This window comes from Pseudorasbora parva, chromosome 17, assembly GCF_024679245.1.
Source record: "Pseudorasbora parva isolate DD20220531a chromosome 17, ASM2467924v1, whole genome shotgun sequence".
NCBI classification, from domain to species: domain Eukaryota; kingdom Metazoa; phylum Chordata; class Actinopteri; order Cypriniformes; family Gobionidae; genus Pseudorasbora; species Pseudorasbora parva.
In genome coordinates, this window is record NC_090188.1 from 15,257,528 (window position 1) to 15,280,426 (window position 22,899).

General features: G+C 37.3%; 1 protein-coding gene across 2 annotated transcripts in view; it reads right to left on the minus strand.

Annotated features, from left to right (window-relative positions):
- The window catches only part of gfra1a (gdnf family receptor alpha 1a), a 95,498-nt gene continuing 72,599 nt past the window's right edge, over nt 1–22,899 (minus strand). For both annotated transcript variants that reach the window (XM_067421579.1, XM_067421580.1), the window contains 6 exons: nt 19,277–19,628; nt 16,840–16,949; nt 15,224–15,358; nt 7,732–7,937; nt 4,344–4,385; nt 1–2,216 (listed from right to left, as the gene is read on the minus strand). In XM_067421579.1, coding sequence (XP_067277680.1) covers nt 2,073–2,216; nt 4,344–4,385; nt 7,732–7,937; nt 15,224–15,358; nt 16,840–16,949; nt 19,277–19,628 — 989 coding nt within the window. In that variant the 3' untranslated portion in view covers nt 1–2,072. The remainder of the gene's footprint in view (nt 2,217–4,343; nt 4,386–7,731; nt 7,938–15,223; nt 15,359–16,839; nt 16,950–19,276; nt 19,629–22,899) is intronic.

Genomic DNA, 22,899 nt, shown 5'->3' on the forward strand with positions numbered 1-22,899 from the left:
GAATGTGTCAACATTTTTAATCGTTTTCATAGAATACTTTTTACATTTTCACAAGCTAAGAAGAAATGTGACAGATTGTGGAGGAGTCTTTTGTTTGCATTTTAAATGCTTTGGAGAAATAAGATGTGAATATAGAGAAATATAGATTTTAAAATGTGGGATTCTTACTTTCCTGCTTCCATCTGAAGCAACTTTGTGTTATGTTCAAAGCCAAAAACACCAGACCACTGCAGAATGCCTGCGTAGAATCCAGAATACACTGCTTCCAATAGCCTTTATTGCATTTTCATCTCTCATGCTTGGTTTTTTTAATGTTCATACTTTGAAAGTTCCTGTACTGCTTCACCAGCAGAAAGACAACATTACAATAAATAAACCCATAATGCAAAAAGATACAAAAATAAGAGTTTTTTCCCCTTTCTTTTTGGCATACCGTAAAACAAAAGCATAATGTTATAGTAAATAAATGGCTGCTGTACATTTCCTTCATTTGGGATACTACAGAGGACAGCAATAATAACAGATGTAAGTCTTCAATTTGTACTGTTATCTCTAAACAAAAATATATACTGTATATATAGTTACTGAGAAAAGCAATACATCCTCATCCAATATGATAATACATTGTACAACCGGATCCCAATCCAAATATAGCAGGCTCTATAAACATAGTTTATGTTGAAGTGTCTGTATATATATATATGTTTGTGTGTTTTTTATGTAGCACTTAAAATGTTCTGTAAATAACATGAAGTACAACAATACATTTTTTTTTGTTGAAAATGCCACATGAACCAAAGCAGCATGTCATAGACTCTTTTAACGTGTACCGCTGAGGTGGTTAAACTGCACATGCCTCATCTGACATATAGAATTCTCACTGATTTGAAGTAATTGTGATGCAGGATCACCAATACTGACTCTTTCAGTAACTTTTGTATAGACATACAGTACAAAAAAAACTGCCTACAGTATATAATACATACATGACTAGTTTGCATGTTTCATTTGGGCCGAAGTATGAAAATCCCTGTCAAAGCATCTTCAGAAAGGCAATATACACTCAATAGATACACGGATAGCGCTTGGTTTAGCCTAGTGAGTGATGATGTGCAATTTATAGATCTTTGTTGTATAAGCAAATAGAACCTTGACATATCGTCTGATTACACAAAAGCGAATGGCTTTCAGGCCCCAGTCTATGTTTTCTCTGGCATGGGAGTTATGAAACCCCAGTTCTATTGACATATCCATCCAGTCAATCTGTGACCTCCTCCTCGTGTTCAAACAAACAGACATACATTACACATTCACACATGCCGTCACACACACACACACACACACACACCATGACAAACAGTTGTATTATCAGACAAGCTACTGTCCTGTTGGTCACTCAGTTAAGCTTGGGCTGAAAACTCATGATCAGTAAACTTCCCTCTAAACCCTCCTTTAACTTTCCACGACTAGGTGTTTTGCAAATGTTTTTTTGATATGTTTGACCTACACATGGGCCAATGATTCTATAGAAAAACTACAGAGGAGAAGGACAATTTGTCAGAATCTAATCACCAAAACGTTAACCAAAATAAGATAGACAGAAAACATTTTGTCTAAGTAAACAGTGACCACATCTCTAAAGTGTCTTGTTCTCACTTTTGCTGTTTTTGTGTGTGCCAGTGAGCAATACGCACAGATAAGATGAATCTCTACTGCTGTGACAGGAGTCCTTATGATTTCTGGCCCTCAAAACACCAGCGGTTGCGTAGATGGCACAACATCACATGGGAATGCTGCAATGATTCCGAAGCGCTCTTGCATTTCTTTCACGTTTCATCTTCCGATGCAAAATCAGGAGGGAAGAGACAGAAACTCGAGTACACCAAGACCACTTCGTTTCGAACAACAACATCAACAAAAGTTCTTAAAAAAACAGAACAGGGAGAGAGAGAGAGAGAGGATGGGATAGACTAAGAGAGAGAAAGAGAGAGTACTGAGTACAACAGATTGACCAGGAACAGCGATCGACTTTGTACAAATTGTGACTGTCCATGTTTTAGGTTCTTAGGTGGCTACAACATCGCTGCGGCGAAGATGCAGTACAAGGAGGTAGCCAGTAGGAGCAGCAGATAGCTAAGGCCTGATAGAGACGCCTGCCAAGTGGACAAATTCCTGGAGATGGCGTTGGAGGAGCTGGGGTCATTGCTCTGTGGGTCCTTGGAGGAACATAACGGTGAACGTGAGAAAGCAGATAAACATTTATTATTAGCAGCCAAGAGATAATTAGATAAGTCACCAATTCACATGGTATGCATATGTGCTTGGCTTTTAAAGGAACACTCCAATTTTTTTTTTTTTTTAAATAGGCTCATTTTCCAAGTCGCTTAGAGTTAAATAGTTGAGTTTTACCGTTTTTGAATCCATTCAGCCGAGCGCTGTATCTGGCGGTAGCACTTTTAGCATAGTTTAACATACATCATTGAATCAGATTAGACCATTAGCATCTGGTTAAATAAAATGACCAATGACTTTCAATATTTTTCCTATTTAAAACTTGACTCTTCTGTAGTTACATGGTGTACTAAGACCAGCTTAAAATATATATTTTTTTAGATCACAACCACTGATTATTTCGTTCCTTGTTTTTTCAGAACCATGGCTTATCGGACAGGTAAATCCACGAATTTGCTGTGTGCAACTCTGCAAGCATTTTCTGCAACTACAAAAACTTAGTGCCGGTCACTTTGGAAGTTACCTATCTGAGGACTACTTTCAGGTGCTGCGTAATACCAGGAATGAGAGAATAGTTTCTATCTATATCGGCCTAAAAATTTAAACTTTTCATTTTCTGTTGGTCTTTGTACACGATGTAACTAAAGAATAGTCAAGTTTTAAATTAGAAAAATGTTATCTTTGAAAAAATAAAGTCTATGGTCATTTTTGAGCGTGATGCTAATGGTCTAATCCGATTTAATGATGTATGCTAAGCTATGCTAAAAGTGCTACCGCCAGATACAGAGATCAGCTGGATGGATTCAAAAAACGGTAAAACTCAACTGTTTAACTCTAAGGGACTTGGAAAATGAGCCTTTTTAAAAAATAAAAAAATGGAGTGTTCCTTTAAGGCTTTCAATACAACATGATGCATTTTTTTTTACTGGACTTTCACCATGCCAATAACTGCTACTGTTTTGAAACCATAAAGGGTTAGTTCACCCAAAATGCTTTAATTATGCCATTAATGACTCACCCTAATGTCGTTCCACACCCGTAAGACTGCCATTCATCTTCAGAACACAGTTTAAGATATTTTATATTCATTCCGAGAGCTTTCCTGTTCCTTCATGAACGTGAATGCACACTATACTGTCCATGTCCATAAAGGTAATAAAAACATCATCAAAGTAGTCCATATGTGACCTCAGTTGGTTAATTAGAATCTCTTGAAGCATCGAGATCCGAATGGTTATGAATCAACGTATTGATTCAGAATTCAAATCGCTAATGACACATGATTTCAGCAGTTTGACACGTGATCCGAATCATGAATCAATACACTGATTCATAACCGTTCGGATCTTTGTTTGCGGATTGAAAACATGTTGGAGAAGACAATGCTGAATAAAGTCATAGTTTTTGTTATTTTGGACCAAAATGTATTTTCAATGCTTCTAGAGATTCTAATTAACCAACTGATGTCACAGATGGACTACTTTGATTATGTTTTTATTACCTTTTTGGACATGGACAGTATAGTGTGGACAGAACTGTGTTCCGAAGATGAATGGTGGTCTTACAGGTGTGGAACGACATTAGGTTATTAATGACATAATTGTCATTTTTGGTTGAACTAACCTTTCCTTTTAACTTCCATTTCCAATACAAAAAAAAATACTTATATATATATATATTGATTTATACATAAAATGGGTTTAGATGTCTACAAGATTAAAAAGCTCTCTGATTCTGCAATGAAATTGTTCGCTGAAAAGAGGTCCTCATTTTTAGGGGTTGTTTGGACCTGCCGCTGCAATGCTAAATGTCATTCTAGCATATAATGTTGCTTTTATTATGTACAATGACATTTAGTGAACTTTAAAAGGCAGAAGATAAGCAACATTCACATTTTGCCATCGCCCACCACAAAGATCATGAGCACGCCGGGTGGGAAGGGGCTTCTAGTGCCAGGTCAAAGTTCAGCCAAACTGGGCCAATGTGACATGAGATAATTACCGCTTTATCTTTGCTTTCTTTCATTATGATTCATTCTTTCAATAGCACTTGACATATATTGGAGATATGTCTGGTTTGAGTTGTGCTGTCAATGAAATAGGCATACTTACCACACATACATCTATTGTGTTGTTTGTCTTCAGCTTCTGAGCCTAGAAAAGACAAATAAAGCTGTATTAAATCAATCTGATTTAATAAATAATAACATCTTGGACCAAGAATATCCTTGCCAAATGACATTTTATGTTGGTCTTATAATAATGCTCCAGGGTGATCCACACCACATAATCGATAACAAAACATGTTTATTGCTGCAATTTTATAGCTGTTAATTGCATTGTATTAGTAATGTGCTTTATAATGCTATCGGTCCTCAGAAAGTGTGTCAATATAACCATAGAGCAGTAAACGTGCATGCAAGTTGATATAAATACTAATCGTAGCCGGTAGGTTACTGCAAGGTTCTCATTTGATATGTGTATGTGTGTGTGTACTTGCTGTGCATAGGTATGTGTGTCTGAGAAAGTGAGAAGCGGTGGTGATATAGGAGAGCTGGTGACAGTATAATGAATGGATTCCTGTGTGTTGGAGGTTCAGTATCCTCCTGAAAGAAGCCGACTTGAATCTAAGCCAGAGCCCAGCATGATAAAGCAACACCTCGGCCAGCATGAAACATTATAAACAATTGCATTTACAGACCAGCAAAATGATTTGAGGTTTAATATCGATGATTAATTTCTCCTAGAGCGGTCCTAGCACCCTTTAAACATTTTCAAAATTGAAGAAATAAACCAACAAAAAACAAGTATATTCTCAGGCACATAGACGCTAAAAGTTGTATCATTGTTCTCTGTACATATCAAGTGCTGTTTTAATTACATTCAAGCAAAAACGCTCCTGAAATGCAAGATATGTCACTCTAATAGCCCAATAAAAGAAGAACAAGGAAAAATAGAACAAAACTCATGAAATTAATCTCACTGAATCACCTGACAGCATACTAAGCAGAGAGTTTCTCACTTGAATTATATATTTAGAACATGAGTTCACACTGACTTTTGTACTGCTAAAGCAGAGCATTCAGTAATTTCGCAAATGTGTGCAATATTTGCATTTTGACACACTATTACACAAGACGAGGTATTACCATATGTCTCTTTGTTTTGAGGGTGGTAATACACATCTGGCTCTGTCATTTTACCCACACGAAAACAACATGCAAAGGCAAAAACCCTCTCTACCATATGACTAAAGGGGGATGCAAGCAGCACGGCTGACTGTAAACGTCTCCGTTCTAAACGAGAGTGTAGAGAGAAGCAGTTTGATATGCAACAAAGGCCACGTTAACATGGCATTTGCATGCTGGAGTCGTCTCGCTAGTTTTCCTGGAGGTCAGCTGCGTGTGCCGCGATCATTTGTAACCAATGAAGAAAGACTGACAGACATATCCCATGAGTCTGCTCTCCCTGTCTCTGTTCTTCTCCTCATTTTCACATTGACAGCTGCTACCCCTCAGAGGACTACGTTTAGCAGCGAGGCTAATACAGAAACATGTAAACTCATTAACTTCACTCTCAAAACCACTTTCTCCTGCTGCTGTGCTGCTCTCTGTTGGAGTGAATGGGTGTGAGAGTGTTTTCGCCCTAATGTCTGTGATTATACATTTGCCTTGTTTCTAATTAAAAGACAAATGCCGCATATGGCCAGCTCTGACAGTCATTGTAAATTGTATGTGTCGCAGCAGGGCTAGCTGTCATGAGGGCTGCATCTCAGTACATTCATCCTATGCATTTCGCAGACACTTCGCAGAGAAGTGACTTGCATTGCATTCAATGTATACATTTTAATCAGTTCATGCGATCCCTGGGAATCGTTCCCATGACCTTGGTGTTGTTAACACCAGGCTCTACTGTTTGAGCTGAAGATGCTGAACTTATAAGATTATCAGTCAAATAAAAAGGAAATTTAGCTGACTTTAAACACCTAGTTCAAAACTCTCTTAATGAGGGCATTTTTGTGACAATTATGTGGACTGTAAATATCACAACTTTTGAACCATGAGTTTTAATACAATTTCAAATGTATATTTTGTCATGTTTTAAATTTGTATTGTAACCTATTGTTCAACAATTCAATAATTGCAGTTTCTGTTTGCCATTCTTTCTACATTTTGTGACCATACATTTTTGCTGTTTTACGAATCAATTTGTGTTTCATAATTGCTTGACTCGTTAAATTTTGCTGAGAGACATTAACGGTTACATTTTAATCATAGCAGATGGTTTTATCCAAAGCAAGACTTGGAAATGAGAACAATAGCTGTTAATCCAAAAAAAAAAGGCAACAATAGGCGAGTGCTCTAACAGTCCCAGTTAGTCTAGCAAGTTTTTATTTATTTATATAAAAATAGAAAAAAATAGATTAGAGATATAATAGAAAGTGTTAGTTTTAACGGGGAAAAAACACATGATATAGCATCTAAGGGGCCATGTACATGACACTGTGTAAACCAACAAAAAAGGAAAGCTTTTTAATGGTTATGGTTGTTCATTTACACGATAATGTTGTTTTAGGGGCCTGAAAACAGAAACTTTTGAAAACTTTTAAGACGTTTTTTTTGAAAACGACACCATTATCATCTCCATGTAAATTACAAAAACATGAATTTGTGAATGCGCATGCATATTATGAGTTCAGTTTATGCGTACGTAGTGTATCTTTACAAAATGATATTGCCAACTACTGGCCTGGCGTGCATAATACAATACATTTTTTTGACAACATGCCCCAAAAAGGTAATTTATACAGCCGGATCTCACGAAAAATGTGTATAAATAGTACGAGTGTGCAATGTCGTGGAATGTATACGCCAAAACTCATTTTGGCGTGCATATGATACACTGTTTTTTGCGTGCATTTGATACGCATTTTATGGCGTATTATACATACGAACCCCCCCACCCACTACCCTAAACCTACCCAAGAGAGCGTGTCATATATACGCCCCACCACCCTAAACCTACCCAAGAGCGTGTCATATATACGCCATAAAGACCGTATCATATGCACACGAAAAACAGCGTATCATATGCACGCCAAAATGAGTTTTGGCGTATACATTCCACGACATTGCACACTCGTACTATTTATACGCATTTATGTGTGATCGGGTTGAATTTATAATAGCTTTTTTTGTTCAGGAAGACTACGTTTTTTTCTTTTTACTTTCAAAACTAAACCTACCTGCAAAAATTCAGTGGAGTAAGAAGTGATGAATCGATCTCCCCTATAATGTAGCATAACTCTCTCAAATCAAGCACAACTAAATTATTCCCTTCATAAAATCATTACTTTCAAGATCACTTGAGGTATTTGTTAACTCTGAACACTTAATGACCACAACCACAGTCTGTTTCTAAACCCTGCATTCCCTGGGGTACATACACCACGACACATGCATGAACCTTGAAGATCTATGTCTGCATTAGCTCCACTGACCTGGAGGCTACCACAGAACTGGTAGAGGGAGTTATCAGCCGGGTTGAGATGGTTGATGTGTGTCGCCGGCTCTATGGCATTAGGTGATCTTTCTCGATCTCTGGCCCTCTGGGAAGGTGTTGTTATAGAAGTGGTGGTTTGCACTGGGGGCATCGGTTGCCACACGCTCACGTCTGTCCCGTTTCCAAACGCTTGGATCGCATTGCCTACATACAAAGAGCATATACCAAATATTAAAAAAGTCTTCAATAATTAATTGGAGGGCCAATACAGAGATACACAAGATAAGCACTGTAGTAGATGACTGCCTGTGTCATAGATGCATATGTGCATATTTCCCCAAACTCAGTGAGGTCGTTCCCCAACCCAGTCTTTCCCAGAACTCAGATCTGCTGCCTCATTATATGGGCCGCTGACAGGCTCCTGCTCTCCCTGCCATCTCCACTGAAACAGTACAGACAGCACACTAGTCTGTGAAGAAAAATCCAAGTACTTTGGTACAGTGAGTGTGTAGTTGTCGTGTTGTTATGTTGTTCTTTATCATAAATGTCCGCCCTCTCTCATAGTGGTAAGTTCTTTCTGTCACTACGCTACCCTCTTAACGTTTCTTTTTCCATCTCCTCCTCTAATTTTATCATACTGGCATGTAAATTGTTTGAGCAAACGCATGATGAATGTGTTGTTTGCTATTTTTAGATGCTTTCTCTCCTTCTCTCTAGGAAATACTGGAAGAGACCCACAAGGCCCTGAACGCTTTGATGGTTGTTTTGAGTCTATGAGCCCTGACACATTTTCTTCAGCAGATGAATCGTGTAGTTTCCTCTCATGTGCATGTCTCTCAATGAGTCATGTTCTTTGAATCCACTCTACACTCCACCAGCTGATGTCTGGAGACCTTCATATCCACAAGGTTTTATGTTTCAAAGAAAGGAAAATGTACTGCAATATCAGGCTACTGTTTATTGTTTTGAGATTTTTATTTGTATTTATTTTTTTATTTTTCTGATGAGATTAAGACAAGCTTAAAATAAGCATGTTTTTCTGTTGTAAATAAAATGAGCATTTAGGCTTTTTCAGCAACACAACTTTAAAGGTTTAGTTCACCCAAAAATGAAAAATGTCAATTTCCTCTCCCTTGTCCTGTTTCAAACCCGTAAGACTTTAGTTCATCTCCAGAACTCAAATGAAGATATTTTTAATAAAATCTGAGCCATTTCTGTACTCTCTAGGCCGCTACGTAAACACCACTTTGACACTTCAAAAAATTTAATAAAGAGATGGTAAAACGAATCCATACTAATTGAGTGGATACACAACCGCTTTATATGATGAACAGATTGACATTGATGTGTTAATGGAGGGACAGAAATCATTTAAATTTTATATATATATATATAATAAACTTCATTTGTGTTATGACAAGGGAGTAAATGATGAGACAATTTTCATTTTTGGGTGAACTAACCCTATAATCAGTGACCCCTACTGACCCCAAACTTCATTTATATAATAATAATTATTATTTATTATTCGTATTATTCTTTTTTAAACACTTTGCAGCTTTAAATTTGATTTTGATTTTTAGACCGCACTGTGTCTTTTAGATTGGACCAGTATTTTTATTTCTTTAATATTATTTTTTATTTAGGAAGAATGCTTATAACTGTGCCAATGCTGTACAGCAGTTTGAATATTGCCACCATGCTCAAAAAGCAATGGTATAAAGGTGAATATTAGAGGGGGGATCTCAGAAAGAGTAATCTCAGTTTTACTTGATGCTATCTGTTCTGCTGAAGCTCCGCTCTGCTCTGCTCCAGCCTGTGCTGAGGACGGTGTGTTCCAAGGGCAGACAGACTCATAACGCTCAGGGGCGAGTGTAGGGTGTGAGGCCAAAGCGCTTCGTCATAGCCTCCTAAACACCCAGATACTGACGGCGCTGGGAACGAACCCCCAGAACTGTCAGGATGCCTTAACACTGAAATCCCGTAATGAGACACGAGAGAATGAGGTAATGAGAAGGAGAGAGGGAGAGAGAGAGAGAGAGAGAGAGAGAGAGAGAGAGAGAGAGAGAGAGAGAGAGAGAGAGAGAGAGAGAGAGAGAGAGAGAGAGAGAGAGAGAGAGAGAGAGAGAGAGAGAGAGAGAGAGAGAGAGAGAGAGAGATGGAACAATAAAGAAGCAGTTTAACTCAGTTTAACCTCCTGAAGAGTCTCCTTAAACATCCCCTCAAAGCCCTCAGCACTAAAAGAAACAAATCAAATTAAGCTCAGACTGTTCACGCTCTTCCTACTGTAAAAGTCGGATTTTAAACATCTAAACAATGATTTATTTCTTCTTTTTTTTGCTGTTTTGATTGCAATGGCTTAGAGATATTTTTACTGGTCACCAATTCTTACATTTATAAATTTGAATCACCCTTTTTCATTGTAAATCATCCTGATGTGAAAATTTGTGGTGCACATGTTAAAAAAAGTGTAGATGTCCCATGGGAATGTATCTTCTGAATTACTTTTTTTGCCCACTATCTACAGTGGCATAATGCAGACTTTTGTCTGCTAAAGGGATAGTTCAGCCAAAAATTTTAATTATGTCAATAATTATACTCCTCTTTATGTAGTTCCAAACCCACAATACTTTTGTTCATCTTTGGAACAAATATATTTTTTATGCAATCTGAGAGCTTTCTTTCCCTCCATTGACGGTTACACAACTACTCCTTTGGCACTTCAAAACATACATAAAGAGATTGTAAAACGAATCAATATAAATTGAGCAGTTTAGTCCACATTTTATTCATATAAACATTGATAAGAACATGAACAGAAGCTCAGTTGAACCTGCTAGATGCGAGAGAACAAACCTCATTGGTTCCCGCGAAAGCTTAAACGTGCTTCCGCAAGGAACACACGAGAATGAAGCTCATTGGTTCTCGCATGTCAAAAGATGACATGCTCGAGCTTCCCTTTTTACTACAACTGATGTGTGAGTTAATGTCTATATGTGAATAAAAGCCTCAATTCAATCTGTTCATCACAAAGTGGTCGAGACTCTTTAGAAAATATGGACTAAAACAATCAATTAATGCATTTGTTTTACGATCGCTTATCAACTTTTTGAAGCATCAAAGTGTTGCTAGCTCTCAGATTTCATATAATTATATATATAATTTCATATATATATCTAATTATATTATTTAGTATATAATCCGTATGGTTTAATATGGAGTTGGCCCACCCTTTACAGCTATAGCAGCTTCAACTCTTCTGGGAAGGCTTTCCACAAGGTTTAGGAGTGTGTTTATGGGAATTTTTGACCACTCTTCTAGAAGCACATTTGTGAGGTCAGGCACTGATGTTGGACGATAAGACATGATTTTCAGTCTCATCCCAAATTCATCACAAAGGTGTTCTATCGGGTTCAGGTCAGGACTCAGGCCAGGGAAGTTCCTCTACACCAAACTCATCCATGTCTTTATGGACCTTACTTTGTTTACTGGTGTGCAGTCATGCTGGAACAGGAAGGAGCTTCTTAGATGCGGCTGCTCGGCCATGGAAACCCATTCCATGAAGCTCTCTATGCACTGCTCTTGAGCTCACCTGAAGGCCACATGACATTTGGAGGTCTGTAGCTACTGACTTTGCAGAAAGTTGGTGACTTCTGCGCACTGCGCCTCATTATGCGCTGACCTTGCACTCTATTTTTACGTGGCCTTCCACTTTGTGGTTGAGATTCTGTTGTTCCCAATTGCTTACACTTTGTTATAATACCACAAACAGTTGAGCATGGAATATTTAGTTGTGAGGAAATTTCAAGAATGGACTTATTGCACAGGTGGCAACTTATCTTGGTACCAAGCGTGAATTCACTGAGCTCCTAAAAGCGACCCATTCTTTCACAAATGTTTGTAGAAGCAGTCTGCATGCCTAGGTGCTTGATTTAATACCTCTGGGCCATGGAAGTGTTGATTTGGAGAGGTGTCCCAATATAGTGCATTTAGAACATAGTGTATGCTATGATGAGCTAATCACATGTGAGAATGCAGCTCTCCAGTTTATTTTTTTATTTTTTACAGTGAAATAACAACAAATATTTTTCTTATTTTGTATTTATTAAGTAATTTTTTTGATTTTTCATTCAGTAGTAATTATATAATAATCAATATTAATTATTGTTTTTTATAGCTATATTGATATATAATTGCAATCACATTTTTTATCAGATAAATAATGTCCCCGAATTGTGCATGCCTACTGTTAAAGGTCTGACTGTTAGCAGGTAATTGGGCTGATACAAAAGGGCATGATGATTTACCTTCTTCTTGAGGACCTTCTGCGTGCATTATTTGAAATAATTTCCACAACATCCTGCTTTCTAAACTGACCCCTGCATGTGTGGATCTCTTTCAGTACTATACAAGCCCTCCCAATACTTTCACAAGCCCTCCCTGAAAGCTTGCTCTTTGCCGTTAGCACTTTGTTTGTTTTCACTTCATACTATGAGTTCAGGGTTACACAAGAAAACAATTGGTGCAGTCAAGGAAGTGTAGCGAGCGAGAAATGTAAAGGGTAAAGGGTAAAGAAAGAAGTGCACATAATAGAAAGAAAGATGGAAGGGGCCTTTCAGAGGCAGAGGTAAAAACGGGCTGACAGGCGGACTGCTAAAAGCCTTGAAAAACAACTTGCTGGAATCTGAAGAGATGGACAGACCAGATCCGAGGGAGAGTGAAAGTGAGACAAATGGACAGTTAGGAGAAGGATGGCATGGATGGAGGCACAGAGTTTAATGGAGAGAAAACAAGACTTAAATAAATAAATAAAAAACTACAAAGATAATGTGAAGCGTTTGTTTGATGTACAGATTGCGCACATTTCAACAGCTACTTTAATTATTATAATATGGGGCTGTTGAATGTTCGAGTCTGATTGGATGATGAATGTTCTAAGATATGCATTGTTTTTCCATTAAATGCACAGATAAGTAGTTCCAGTTCCAGCATTATAGTTTCATATCGCTTCACCAATTGATTTCAGTTATTTCAAAGGTCCTTACAGCCTACACGAGATGCGGAATTAGTCAGTTTTTAAGGACAAAAACATCTGAACAATGCCTTGAGTTGTGGTAACCATAGTATAATTGAAATAATTGATTTTGGGCCGTAGAATTATTAGAAAAATAATTCACACCCGAGGTGTATTCATTTGCTTGGTCTGTGTCTTACATTTAATAGAGCTTACATAATAATGAAGCACTCTCCTTTTATTTGCTATTACTTTCCTCAAGAGCCTGTCATTCTACTACAGTACTTTCATAGCTAAACTATGAGACAAGCGATTAAATCAGTGAATTTTTAATACTGTCTCTTATTTAAACCTTAGTTGGAAAAATGCCATTAGAGTTGGCAAATTTGATTTCATTTCTGTAAATCACGTGAAATATCCCATTTCAATCAAGCAATTTCAAATCCTGATTTAAAAAAAAGTTTGGCATAATCACTCAAAACTTTCCCCTTGTGGCATGTTTTTAGTCAAAACAAATGTTTGTCAATTTTGCAATACTATATTTACAATATGCTAATTTACAGGTTAATAATTTTGTTTATGGTGTCTACTAGAATATGTTTAAATGTAATGTTCAACAAACTCTACAAGGGCTAATATAAACTATTATGATTTATTTTACTGGACAGTTTAATACTCATAACCATTAATATTTTGTTGTGACTTGAAGTACTTAGAGTGCAGTGTTATGTTGCATCGTGCAGTCCTCAAAAGTACTGAGTAAATGTAATGTTTGTTACATCAATAAATCTAAGGTCATTTATGTTTTATGTTCCATTCCATTAACATTATTTATAAAAGCATAAATTGCTTTTAAAATATAAAAAAATATATATTATTTTATAAAAGCACACTCTTTTTATGACTAAATAACAGTAAAGTAGCCTGACATTGTCATACTCAGTTAGTCAGAATAGGAGTCTGATACTTCTCCATTGGGCTGTAATTATGGGGCGTTTCAACCGAACCAGGAAAGACCTCAGCTAGATAGACCTACAACCAGTCAGAGCAACGGAGCGACGCATAACGTTAGTTGTCAAATGTCAACAGAACTCAACTGCACAGTGTTGCCAAGTCTGCAGGTTTTCCTGCCGTTTGAAGCGACCTCAGATATATAGACCCAGGAATGCAAATTTTTAGCAGGCAACCTTGTCAAACATTTTACCCCCCAAACAGCATTTTTTTCTGGAGGGCAATTATTATTATTTTTTTTTCAAGTTCTCCATTTAGGATTAGAACAAATTCAACCCAAGCGCCTTTGATGATTTGGATGATTACGTTACTGTTTATCATCTGTCCATCATCGTCTAAAGCCTGCCCTGACAATTTGATTGTTCTGAACAGTTTCTGTTCTGGCATAATAACTCCTCTATGGTAGCCTAGAAATCTAGACGCATCCTAGCGACAGCAAATCTAATCTACCCGCGAGTGTCGTCTAGCAACTCTCAATACTCTTCTGAGCTGTAAACTGGTCGAGCCAATCACATCGTGTATAGAGTCGGTGGGCGGGGCCATAATGACGACGGCCGAGTTTCGTTTGCGTGCTACTAATAAACACAGATGGCGAACAGCGGTCTTTTCTATCAACGAGCTCTGTTTCACCTTCGTTGCTCTGGTTGGTGGTAACGCTATCCTATCGCGTGCAGAGGGAGTTTGAAAGACAACCGTTTATCCCGCCCCTCGGATTGAGCCCTGTCAATGGTGAGTTTCCAGAACAAACATCTTGATGTGAGTCTGGATTATCAGGCTACCTCTATGGATCAAGTCCTGACCAAACTGTCCGATTTCAAATGTTGTGGGCGGGGCTGAGTTCGTCTGGCAACCAGTCTAACAGTAAAGGGTAATAATGATAAAAAAAACCTGAATTCCCAAAATATAGAACGAAAAAAACAAAAACAAATTTTTTTTTGCAAATATGGATATTTTTTTTACAAACCCTTCATTTCACTTCAGAAGGCCTTTATTAACCCCCCTGGAGCTGTGTGAATTACTTTTATAATGGATAGATGCACTTTTTTGGGCTTCAAAATAATTTTGGGCTGCAATTTACTGCCTTATGCTTGGAAGAACCAGGACATAATTTATATAACTCAGATTGTATTCGTCTGAAAGAAGAATGTCATATACACCTAGGATGGCCTGAGGGTGAGTAAATCATGGGCTAATTTTAATTTTTGGGTGAACGAACCCTTTAATTATATAGAGAATAACTCCCTTTGGAGTAGGCATTGTGCTTCTAAAGAAAGTGTAAAAAATCATAACAGGACCCCTTTACCTAGATATTTACTGTTTTCATTAAAATGGGCACTAAACATTTTGAATTCAAAAAAGACTGAAAATGTAAAAAAAGAGATCTTTTTTTTTGGCTATATAGGCCAGAACACAAACTACACTTTGCACAGAAGCAGGGAGAGTTGGGTCCAGAGCTGTAACTCACGCAGGCAGGCGTTGTCAGTGAAGAACTCTGTGAATCTGTCGCATTCCTCTTTGCTGTTGCCGCTGCTGCTGCAGTCACAGAATGGAGACACGCTGATCTTGGGGGAACGCAGGTAATTCGAGGTCATCACCGTTCCTGGATAACAAAAGACATGTTTCTACAATCTTTAGGAATATTTTATTTGAAAAAAAAAAAAAAAGTATCATATGTATCAATTTAGTATTTAAAACGACTTTGGCTAAATATATGCTTGTACCTTTTTTTTATTTTATTATCTGTTATCTTGTTCTCTTAGCTTTCTTAAAAATAATAATTGTGGTGCTGTCTGCCTAATAAAAACTATACTGTGGGGATGTGACACTGTTAGCCCACAAAGTGAAACAGTCTCCCACTGGTAGAACAACAACATGAGCTAATCACAGATTAATAGCAGCACTGCTGTATTCCTGTGTGTCCAGCTGCTGTTTCTGTGTAGTGCTGAACACACTTGCAGAATTCCAGCACAAGCAAAACACAAAGAACTAGAGTACAAACATTTTTTTACACAAAGGCTTTCAATATATATCTCAGTGGATTGTACTGAGAGAACTATCTGTCACCCAGTATTAGTTAGTGAGTCACTGCCCTGTATCAGTAAATGCAGATTAATAGATATAGTGTGTAGTTTGGATTATTACAAATAAGGGCAAAAGGAATGTTGGGAAATGTAAACTAATATTTCCTACTGACACACTTAAATAACTGGCTTAAAAACCTTGTTTTTGTCTGGAGAAAATACTAACATTAGGAATTATACTGAAAATTCAGCTTTACATCAAAAAATAAAAGATCATTTAAAGTATAAAACATTGAAAACCAATTATTTTAAATTGTAATAATATATCACAATATTACTTTTTTTCTGTATTTTTGATCAAAAAAATGCAGGCCTGATGAGCAGAAGAAACTTCTTTCAAAAACATTCAAATAGTAATGTGTCTAAACTTTTGTCCTGTACTGTGTACTGTATATGGTAACACTTTATTTTAGGGTTCAGTTTTTAACTATTAACTAGTTGCTTATTAGCATGCATATTACTAGGATATTGGCTGTTTATTAATACTTATAAAGCACATATTAATGCCTTTTTCTGCATGACCTTATTCCACATCCCTTAATCCTACCCAATACCTAAACTTAAATGCTACAAAAACTACCTTACTAACTATTAATAAGCAGTAAATAAGGAGTTGCGCACACAGAAACGGGACAACAGAAACTGCACTCTGCACTACAGAATTGCTACATTATATTACTCAAAGAGGTAGTAACGTTGCTGTTTTTGAAGAAATTCTCTCTCACACACATACACACACCTCTCTCTCTCCCTTTCTCGATGGACTCATTCATTTGAATAAATGTTAGAATTCCATCAAGTAAATGTAACCTTACAGCACTTATTTATTTCTGTCTGATTTAAAGACAGAAAAGCTAGATCTAAGATAAGTGGTATAGCTGATGAAAATAACCATAATTTTAACCCTTCTAGACAAATTTAGTGCCTCATACTTCAATGACAACTTCATGACATGTATTAAAATCGTTTAACTTGTTTATCCAAGTTACAATAGACTCACCAATGAGACCTGAGTATGACAGCAAGCAGTCAGCGTAGTTCTCCTTCAGACAACCAGATAGAGAGCGGGGCTCAGGCTGACAGTTAGTGAAGAAATCAGCCAGACGAGACCTAAAACAAGCCATTCACTCTTTATATAGCATAGTTATCACATTTACTGATATATATTGTGGTACAATAAGTACTAAAAACATCACTTTATAATGAAATACTGTTCATTAAAAATTAAATAAAACATATGTTGCCAAATTTGTATTTGTAAACCAAATGGCACACACAGTTCTTGGCTGTTAAATGTGTTGGAGGACTGTCAACAGCAGTCTGTCGTAGTGTTAAGGAATGTGTAAATGAATGTGCTATGCCTTGTCTCCTAAGACACATGGTGTTGTGTGGACTAGTGTGGGATCTTTGCACAACTACACTGGAGCTTTTTGTACAGCTAGGGATTACACCTAGCTTAAAATGATCATGGTACAAAGAAAAAGACAAATAATGAGGGAAAAAGTGGCCAGAATGAAGAATGTGAACTGTACAGACCTGGAGCACAAGTGCAAATATATTCCATTTATTTGTATAAGTGTCTGAGTGTGCCCCCAGAATGTCGAGCGGCAGCTCTTCTGATTGAGCTGGGTCATTAGCTGTCGCTCTTTCTGTGCCTAAAGACGTTTACTTGGCAAAACTACATCTACGTTGTGCTAATGAAGCCTTAACAAGCCACTTAGAGGACTCTGGGGTTGCCACCTTCCTGCACAAACCAGATTTAGGGCTGCAGTTTTTATTGCTTGACTTCAATAATCACCTCGATTGTCGTCGTGATGTGCACTCTTGCCTTACCTTAATAAACGCTTTATTTCCCAATAGATGCAGTTTAACTGCTCATGGGCATGTCTGTCCTAGTGGTGAACATGTGTTATTACAGTTTACATGTTGCGATCTTGTGTCTCAGATTCAGTAAGGCATTTCTTAGCACCTCTAAATAACTCCTTTTGCACTTCAAGTGTAATGGCCACAAGATAAGTGTTGCTGTGAAGTGTGGATGTATGGACATGTTTACCTACTATGTAGTGAAATGCTTCTCTGTCTCTCTCTTTTTTTCTTTTTTTTTGCAGTATTGTAATGTAATACTATAATTATAAAAAAGATTATAAAATATTATAACAATTTAAGTAAACGATAATCTTCATATTATATTCACTGATCAGGCATAACTTTATGACCACCTTCATAATATTGTGTTGGTCCCCCTATTCTAGCTGTTTTGCTGCCAAAACAGCCCTAACCCATTGAGCCATGGAGTCTACTAGACCCCTAAAGGTGTGTTGTGGTATTTGGCACCAAGAAATTAGCAGCATATCCTTTAAGCCCTGTAAGTTTTGAGGTAGGGCCTCCATGGATCAGACTTGTTTGTTCAGCACATCCCACATACTCGGTTGGATTGAGATCTGGGGAATTTGCAGGCCAAGTCAACACCTCAAACTTGTTGTTGTTCTCCTCAACCCATTCTTGAACATTTTTTGCTTTGTTGCAGGGTGCATTATCCTGCTGAAAGAGGCCACAGTCACCAGAGAATACTGTTTCCATGAAAGGGTGTGCATGGTCTGCAACAATGCTAAGGTGATATGTGTCAAAGCATCCAAATGGATGGCAGGATCCAAGGTTTCCTAGCAGAACATTGCCCAAAGCATCACATTGCCTCTGCTGGCTTGCCTTCTTCCATAGTGCATCCTGGTGCCATGTTTTTCCCAGGTAAGCGCAGCCATCCACATGATGTAAAACAAATTTGATTCATCCGACCAGACCACCTTCTTCCATTGCTCCGTGGTCCAGTTCTGATGCTCACATGCTCACTATTGTCACTACAGGGGTCAGCATGAACACCTTGAATAGTCTGCGGCTATACAGACCCATACGCAGCAAACTGTGATGCACTGTGTATTATGACACCTTTCTATCAGAACCAGCATTAAATTCTTGAGAAATTTGAGCCACTACAAGACCTGCAGCTTTGGGGATGTTCTGACCCAGTCGTCTAGCCTTCACAATTTCCCTTGTCAAACTCGCTTGCCTTACGCTTGCACATTTTGTCTGCTTCTAACACATCAACTTGACTAAATGTTCACTTGCTGCCTATTATATCCCACCCACTAACTGGTGCCAGGATGAAGAGATTCACTTCACCTGTGAGTGGTCATAATTGTATGCATGCTCTGTGTATATAGTTGTGGTCAGAATTATTGGTCACATATTTATCGTGGTAAATATGTGTAAAGTAGGCTGTGAAAATAAAGCTGAATTGTTTATTTGGCATCCAAAACTTAAAAATCTAACCTTTCATTTAAATAAAGTGTTAATTCATTTATTAGAATGTCATTACGTTAACAATATTAAGAAAATGCTCAATACAACAACATTTAAAGTTTTTATGAACCAGTTCAGACCTGCAGATGTAGTTGGTCTTGCATGATGCTTGCAGTGTCAGGCAGTTGGGCCTCTCCTTGTCCTCATATGAACAGGCTGGCACAATGGTCTGGCGTCTGCGTTCAGAACAGGCCGACTGATCCCCTAGAGGACATGAGCAGAAGAGCATACCGTAGCTGTGCTTGGCCGGCACCTTGTCAAAGAACTGCCGCAGGGCTTTGTGGCACTTCCGTTTGTTGCAGACTTCAGCCGTTGAGACTCGACTTGTGCAGGGGCTTATGTAAGCTGAACGGTATTTCTTACAGGTATCATTTAGGTTGCAGGCCTTAGCTGCATTCAAGCAGTTGTTCTCCTTTGCTAGCGCGGGCTCACCTGCAAAGACAGAGAATACAAAATATAACTAAAATGAATCGGTGAAGTGTGTTACTATTGACTGTAATGTACAGTGTTTAACAGTGTTAAGTTTGATGAATTGCAATTTTTTTATTGTTTGATTAATATTAATGACAGACAGCAGGAGGTTTATTAGGCTTCTGTCACTTTAAGGTTGAATCCACAAATCCAATACACTTGTACACATCCGATATTCTCCCAGATCTGACTGTTTACGTGAATACTTGCCAAAATAGATATTTTGACATAATTTTGTATTTGTCCGTTCAAGAGGATAACAACAGTTCTGCCTGGATCTCTTCCCAAATGCTCATCCCTCACTATTATTTATTTCTTTTATTCATTGGTGAGTTCGTTATCTCGTTTTTGCCAGTAAAAAAATGTTTGACAAAAATATTTGTCAACGAAATGAACACTTGTATTTAATTCTAAAAAAAAGTCAACATGAAATTAAAGTTGTTATAGTCTGTTCTTCACTTTTGTGTCATATAGCGTTGTTACTACACTTTTTTAAACAAGCAAAAATGTATACATATACTGTAGGGCGCAGAAGAGAAGAGGAGATGTGGCTGTTGTTATTTTGATTAAAGACTATAAGGGCATAAAAAAATGAAAAAAATAAATACATAACGATGTGCATGTATTAGGACTGGGTAATATGGCCAAAAAATCATATCTCAGTGTTTTTTTAATTTTAATTATTATTATTATTATTATTTTTTGGTTGAATGGCGTTAAGTAGTATATATCCTGCTATTTTCAACGTTTTTATATTTTGATATATACATTTTTTTTCTTTAATAATAATTTTATTTCACATCCTGCTCAGTGATCTCCTATACTGAAGGCTATAAACAAATACTGAATGGAATGTAGATTATGCAATATATTATGTGACAATTGGGGGTTTACAATCTAAAAACAAAATTAATAATTTTGGTTTTTAAATTCACTAAACTAAAAATGAAAATAAAAACAAAAGCAAATTAGCCTATATATTTATTTATAACTCCGTCATAAAAATATACTTACTTGTAGGCTTCAAATACCACATATGGCACATTTAGGTCCTAAGTTTTTTAAAATATGTACCGGTATATTTTAGTCAGAATTATTGCGTTCCTCCGCCTGTTTGCCGCGCATGCGCGTGACACCGCTCTTTTTTTACGGAAGCCTTTAGCAGAGATCCACTTGCAGAAGGCTCGTCCTCTCCTGACAGCAAAATATACATATTTGCATGACTGTAACGTTTACAGGTGGATAATATACCTGTTAAATGTAAGTTAATTTAAAGTATGTGTCATGCTGAGGACAAATTGTATGATGCACTTTCCCTGCATCAGCTCACTCTGCGTACTCCGCTATTTTTCAGATGTGTTCGTATCAATCTGATGTACATCGATATAAACAGTATTGCCTCATTCCATATCGTCTCTAAAAAAAATATATTGATATATTGTACAAACTCGATATACCGCCCAGCCCTAGCACAGATAAAAAAATAAAAAACATTTCAACAAAAGGACACCGATTGGTCATTTATGATTTCATGGTGACTTTAAAGGAGATGCAATACCATGCTGTATTGTTTGAGCTATAGGAATGCTAATAAGAAAACTGTCAGTCATTCATTTTGCACGTCTTTGGAGGCAGGGTTTTGCAGAGAAGGTGTGTGGTTGAAATGAGTAAAATCAGCAGCTAAATTTGCTTACAGCACTCTTATGTAAAATAAAATAAAAATAATAATAACTTATGTAACTTATATATACAAAAATATGTACAGTTTTAAAAGCCAAAAGTATATTCCATAAGAGAAATGAAAAAAAGAGAAAGGACAAACAGACAAAGAAAAACAAAGTCTGATACTATCCACAGCTCTGAAACCCTTGCTCCACACACAAAAAATATTTCATTTGAACACCCCACAGCACTGACAGGCATGTGAATTAATCATCCCTATTTCTGCAAGTCTGCCAAAACACAGAGGCTGTTTATAAAGGAACCTGTTTTTTGTTTTAGGCTGTTTTTTATGTTAAATGAAACAGTGCTCGTCCCTTTGGATCCCTGCAGCCTAAACAAACAGTCATCTTGGCCGAACAGGGGAGTCATCAAAGCGGCCGGCACGGCTCTGCTCTCGCCTGTCAGCTGTGGCTAATTGCTGGCTTTCTAACACATTCCACCATTAACTAACATTTCTGGAGACTTGCTGAGCTTCACCAGCAGTTTGGTTTATAATGAGAGCCAATTAAAAACAAGAGATGGGTTGTATTAGAGAGAGGGCGGGGCGTCCATGAGCATGTGTATTTTGTATGTGTGGGGTGTGTGTGTGTGTGTAAGGACAGTGCTAATAAGATGGCTGTCTTTATGGAGCCCAAGAGGAGACTGCATCCTCAGAGTCTCAAGCAGCAGGAGGTGATGTCATTTGGTCATGTAAGTTCAGGATCAGACTAAATCAAGGCTAAAAACATGAATGGCTTAAGCCACTTTTCCACCTTTTTTTCAACATTAGCGTGCAATTGTCATATTTCGCTCCTTGGTGGCAGTCACGCAGGAGTTTTTAAATCAATCGTGAAGCAGCCTTTGCTTCTGTACAATTAATGAATATTACTTTTACGTATATTATCCACAAACAACAAATATAAAGGCACAATAGGCGTTTTTAGGGTTTATGAATGGAATTATTATATAAAAATTGTAAAGTATTTATTTCTGCCGATTTTACTTTATGAAAAAAAAAGGAATTCTCACCAAATGCTCATTAGAATGGGTCACAATGGGTCACACATGACCCAAAAATTACCCATAAGCAGGAACTCCATGCATTTACTCTCCATTAGAACTTCCAGTCTGTATTTGTTGGACACAATGTCAAACAAAATGTAGTCATATTTTATCAAACCGTAGTCAAACTTTTGCCCCTGAAATGTCTCAAATGAAGTCCTTCCTTTTTACCCTTGTTTTTAATTGAAAAATGTTTCACAATATTATTGTTTTACTGTATTTTTTTATCAAATAATTCCAGCCTTGATGAGCATAAGAGACTTCTTTCAGAGAAAATAAACTACGAAAAAACATTAAATATTTGTAAAAAATGGCAGTGTATATTTCAGAGACTGTGTGAGATGCACTATGACCTGTTGACCTTCCATAGAACAATGTAAAATAACACCGCTCCACTCCAGCTGCTAGTCGTCTGGACTGTAATTGAACACACACACACAGACACACACACACACACACACACACACAC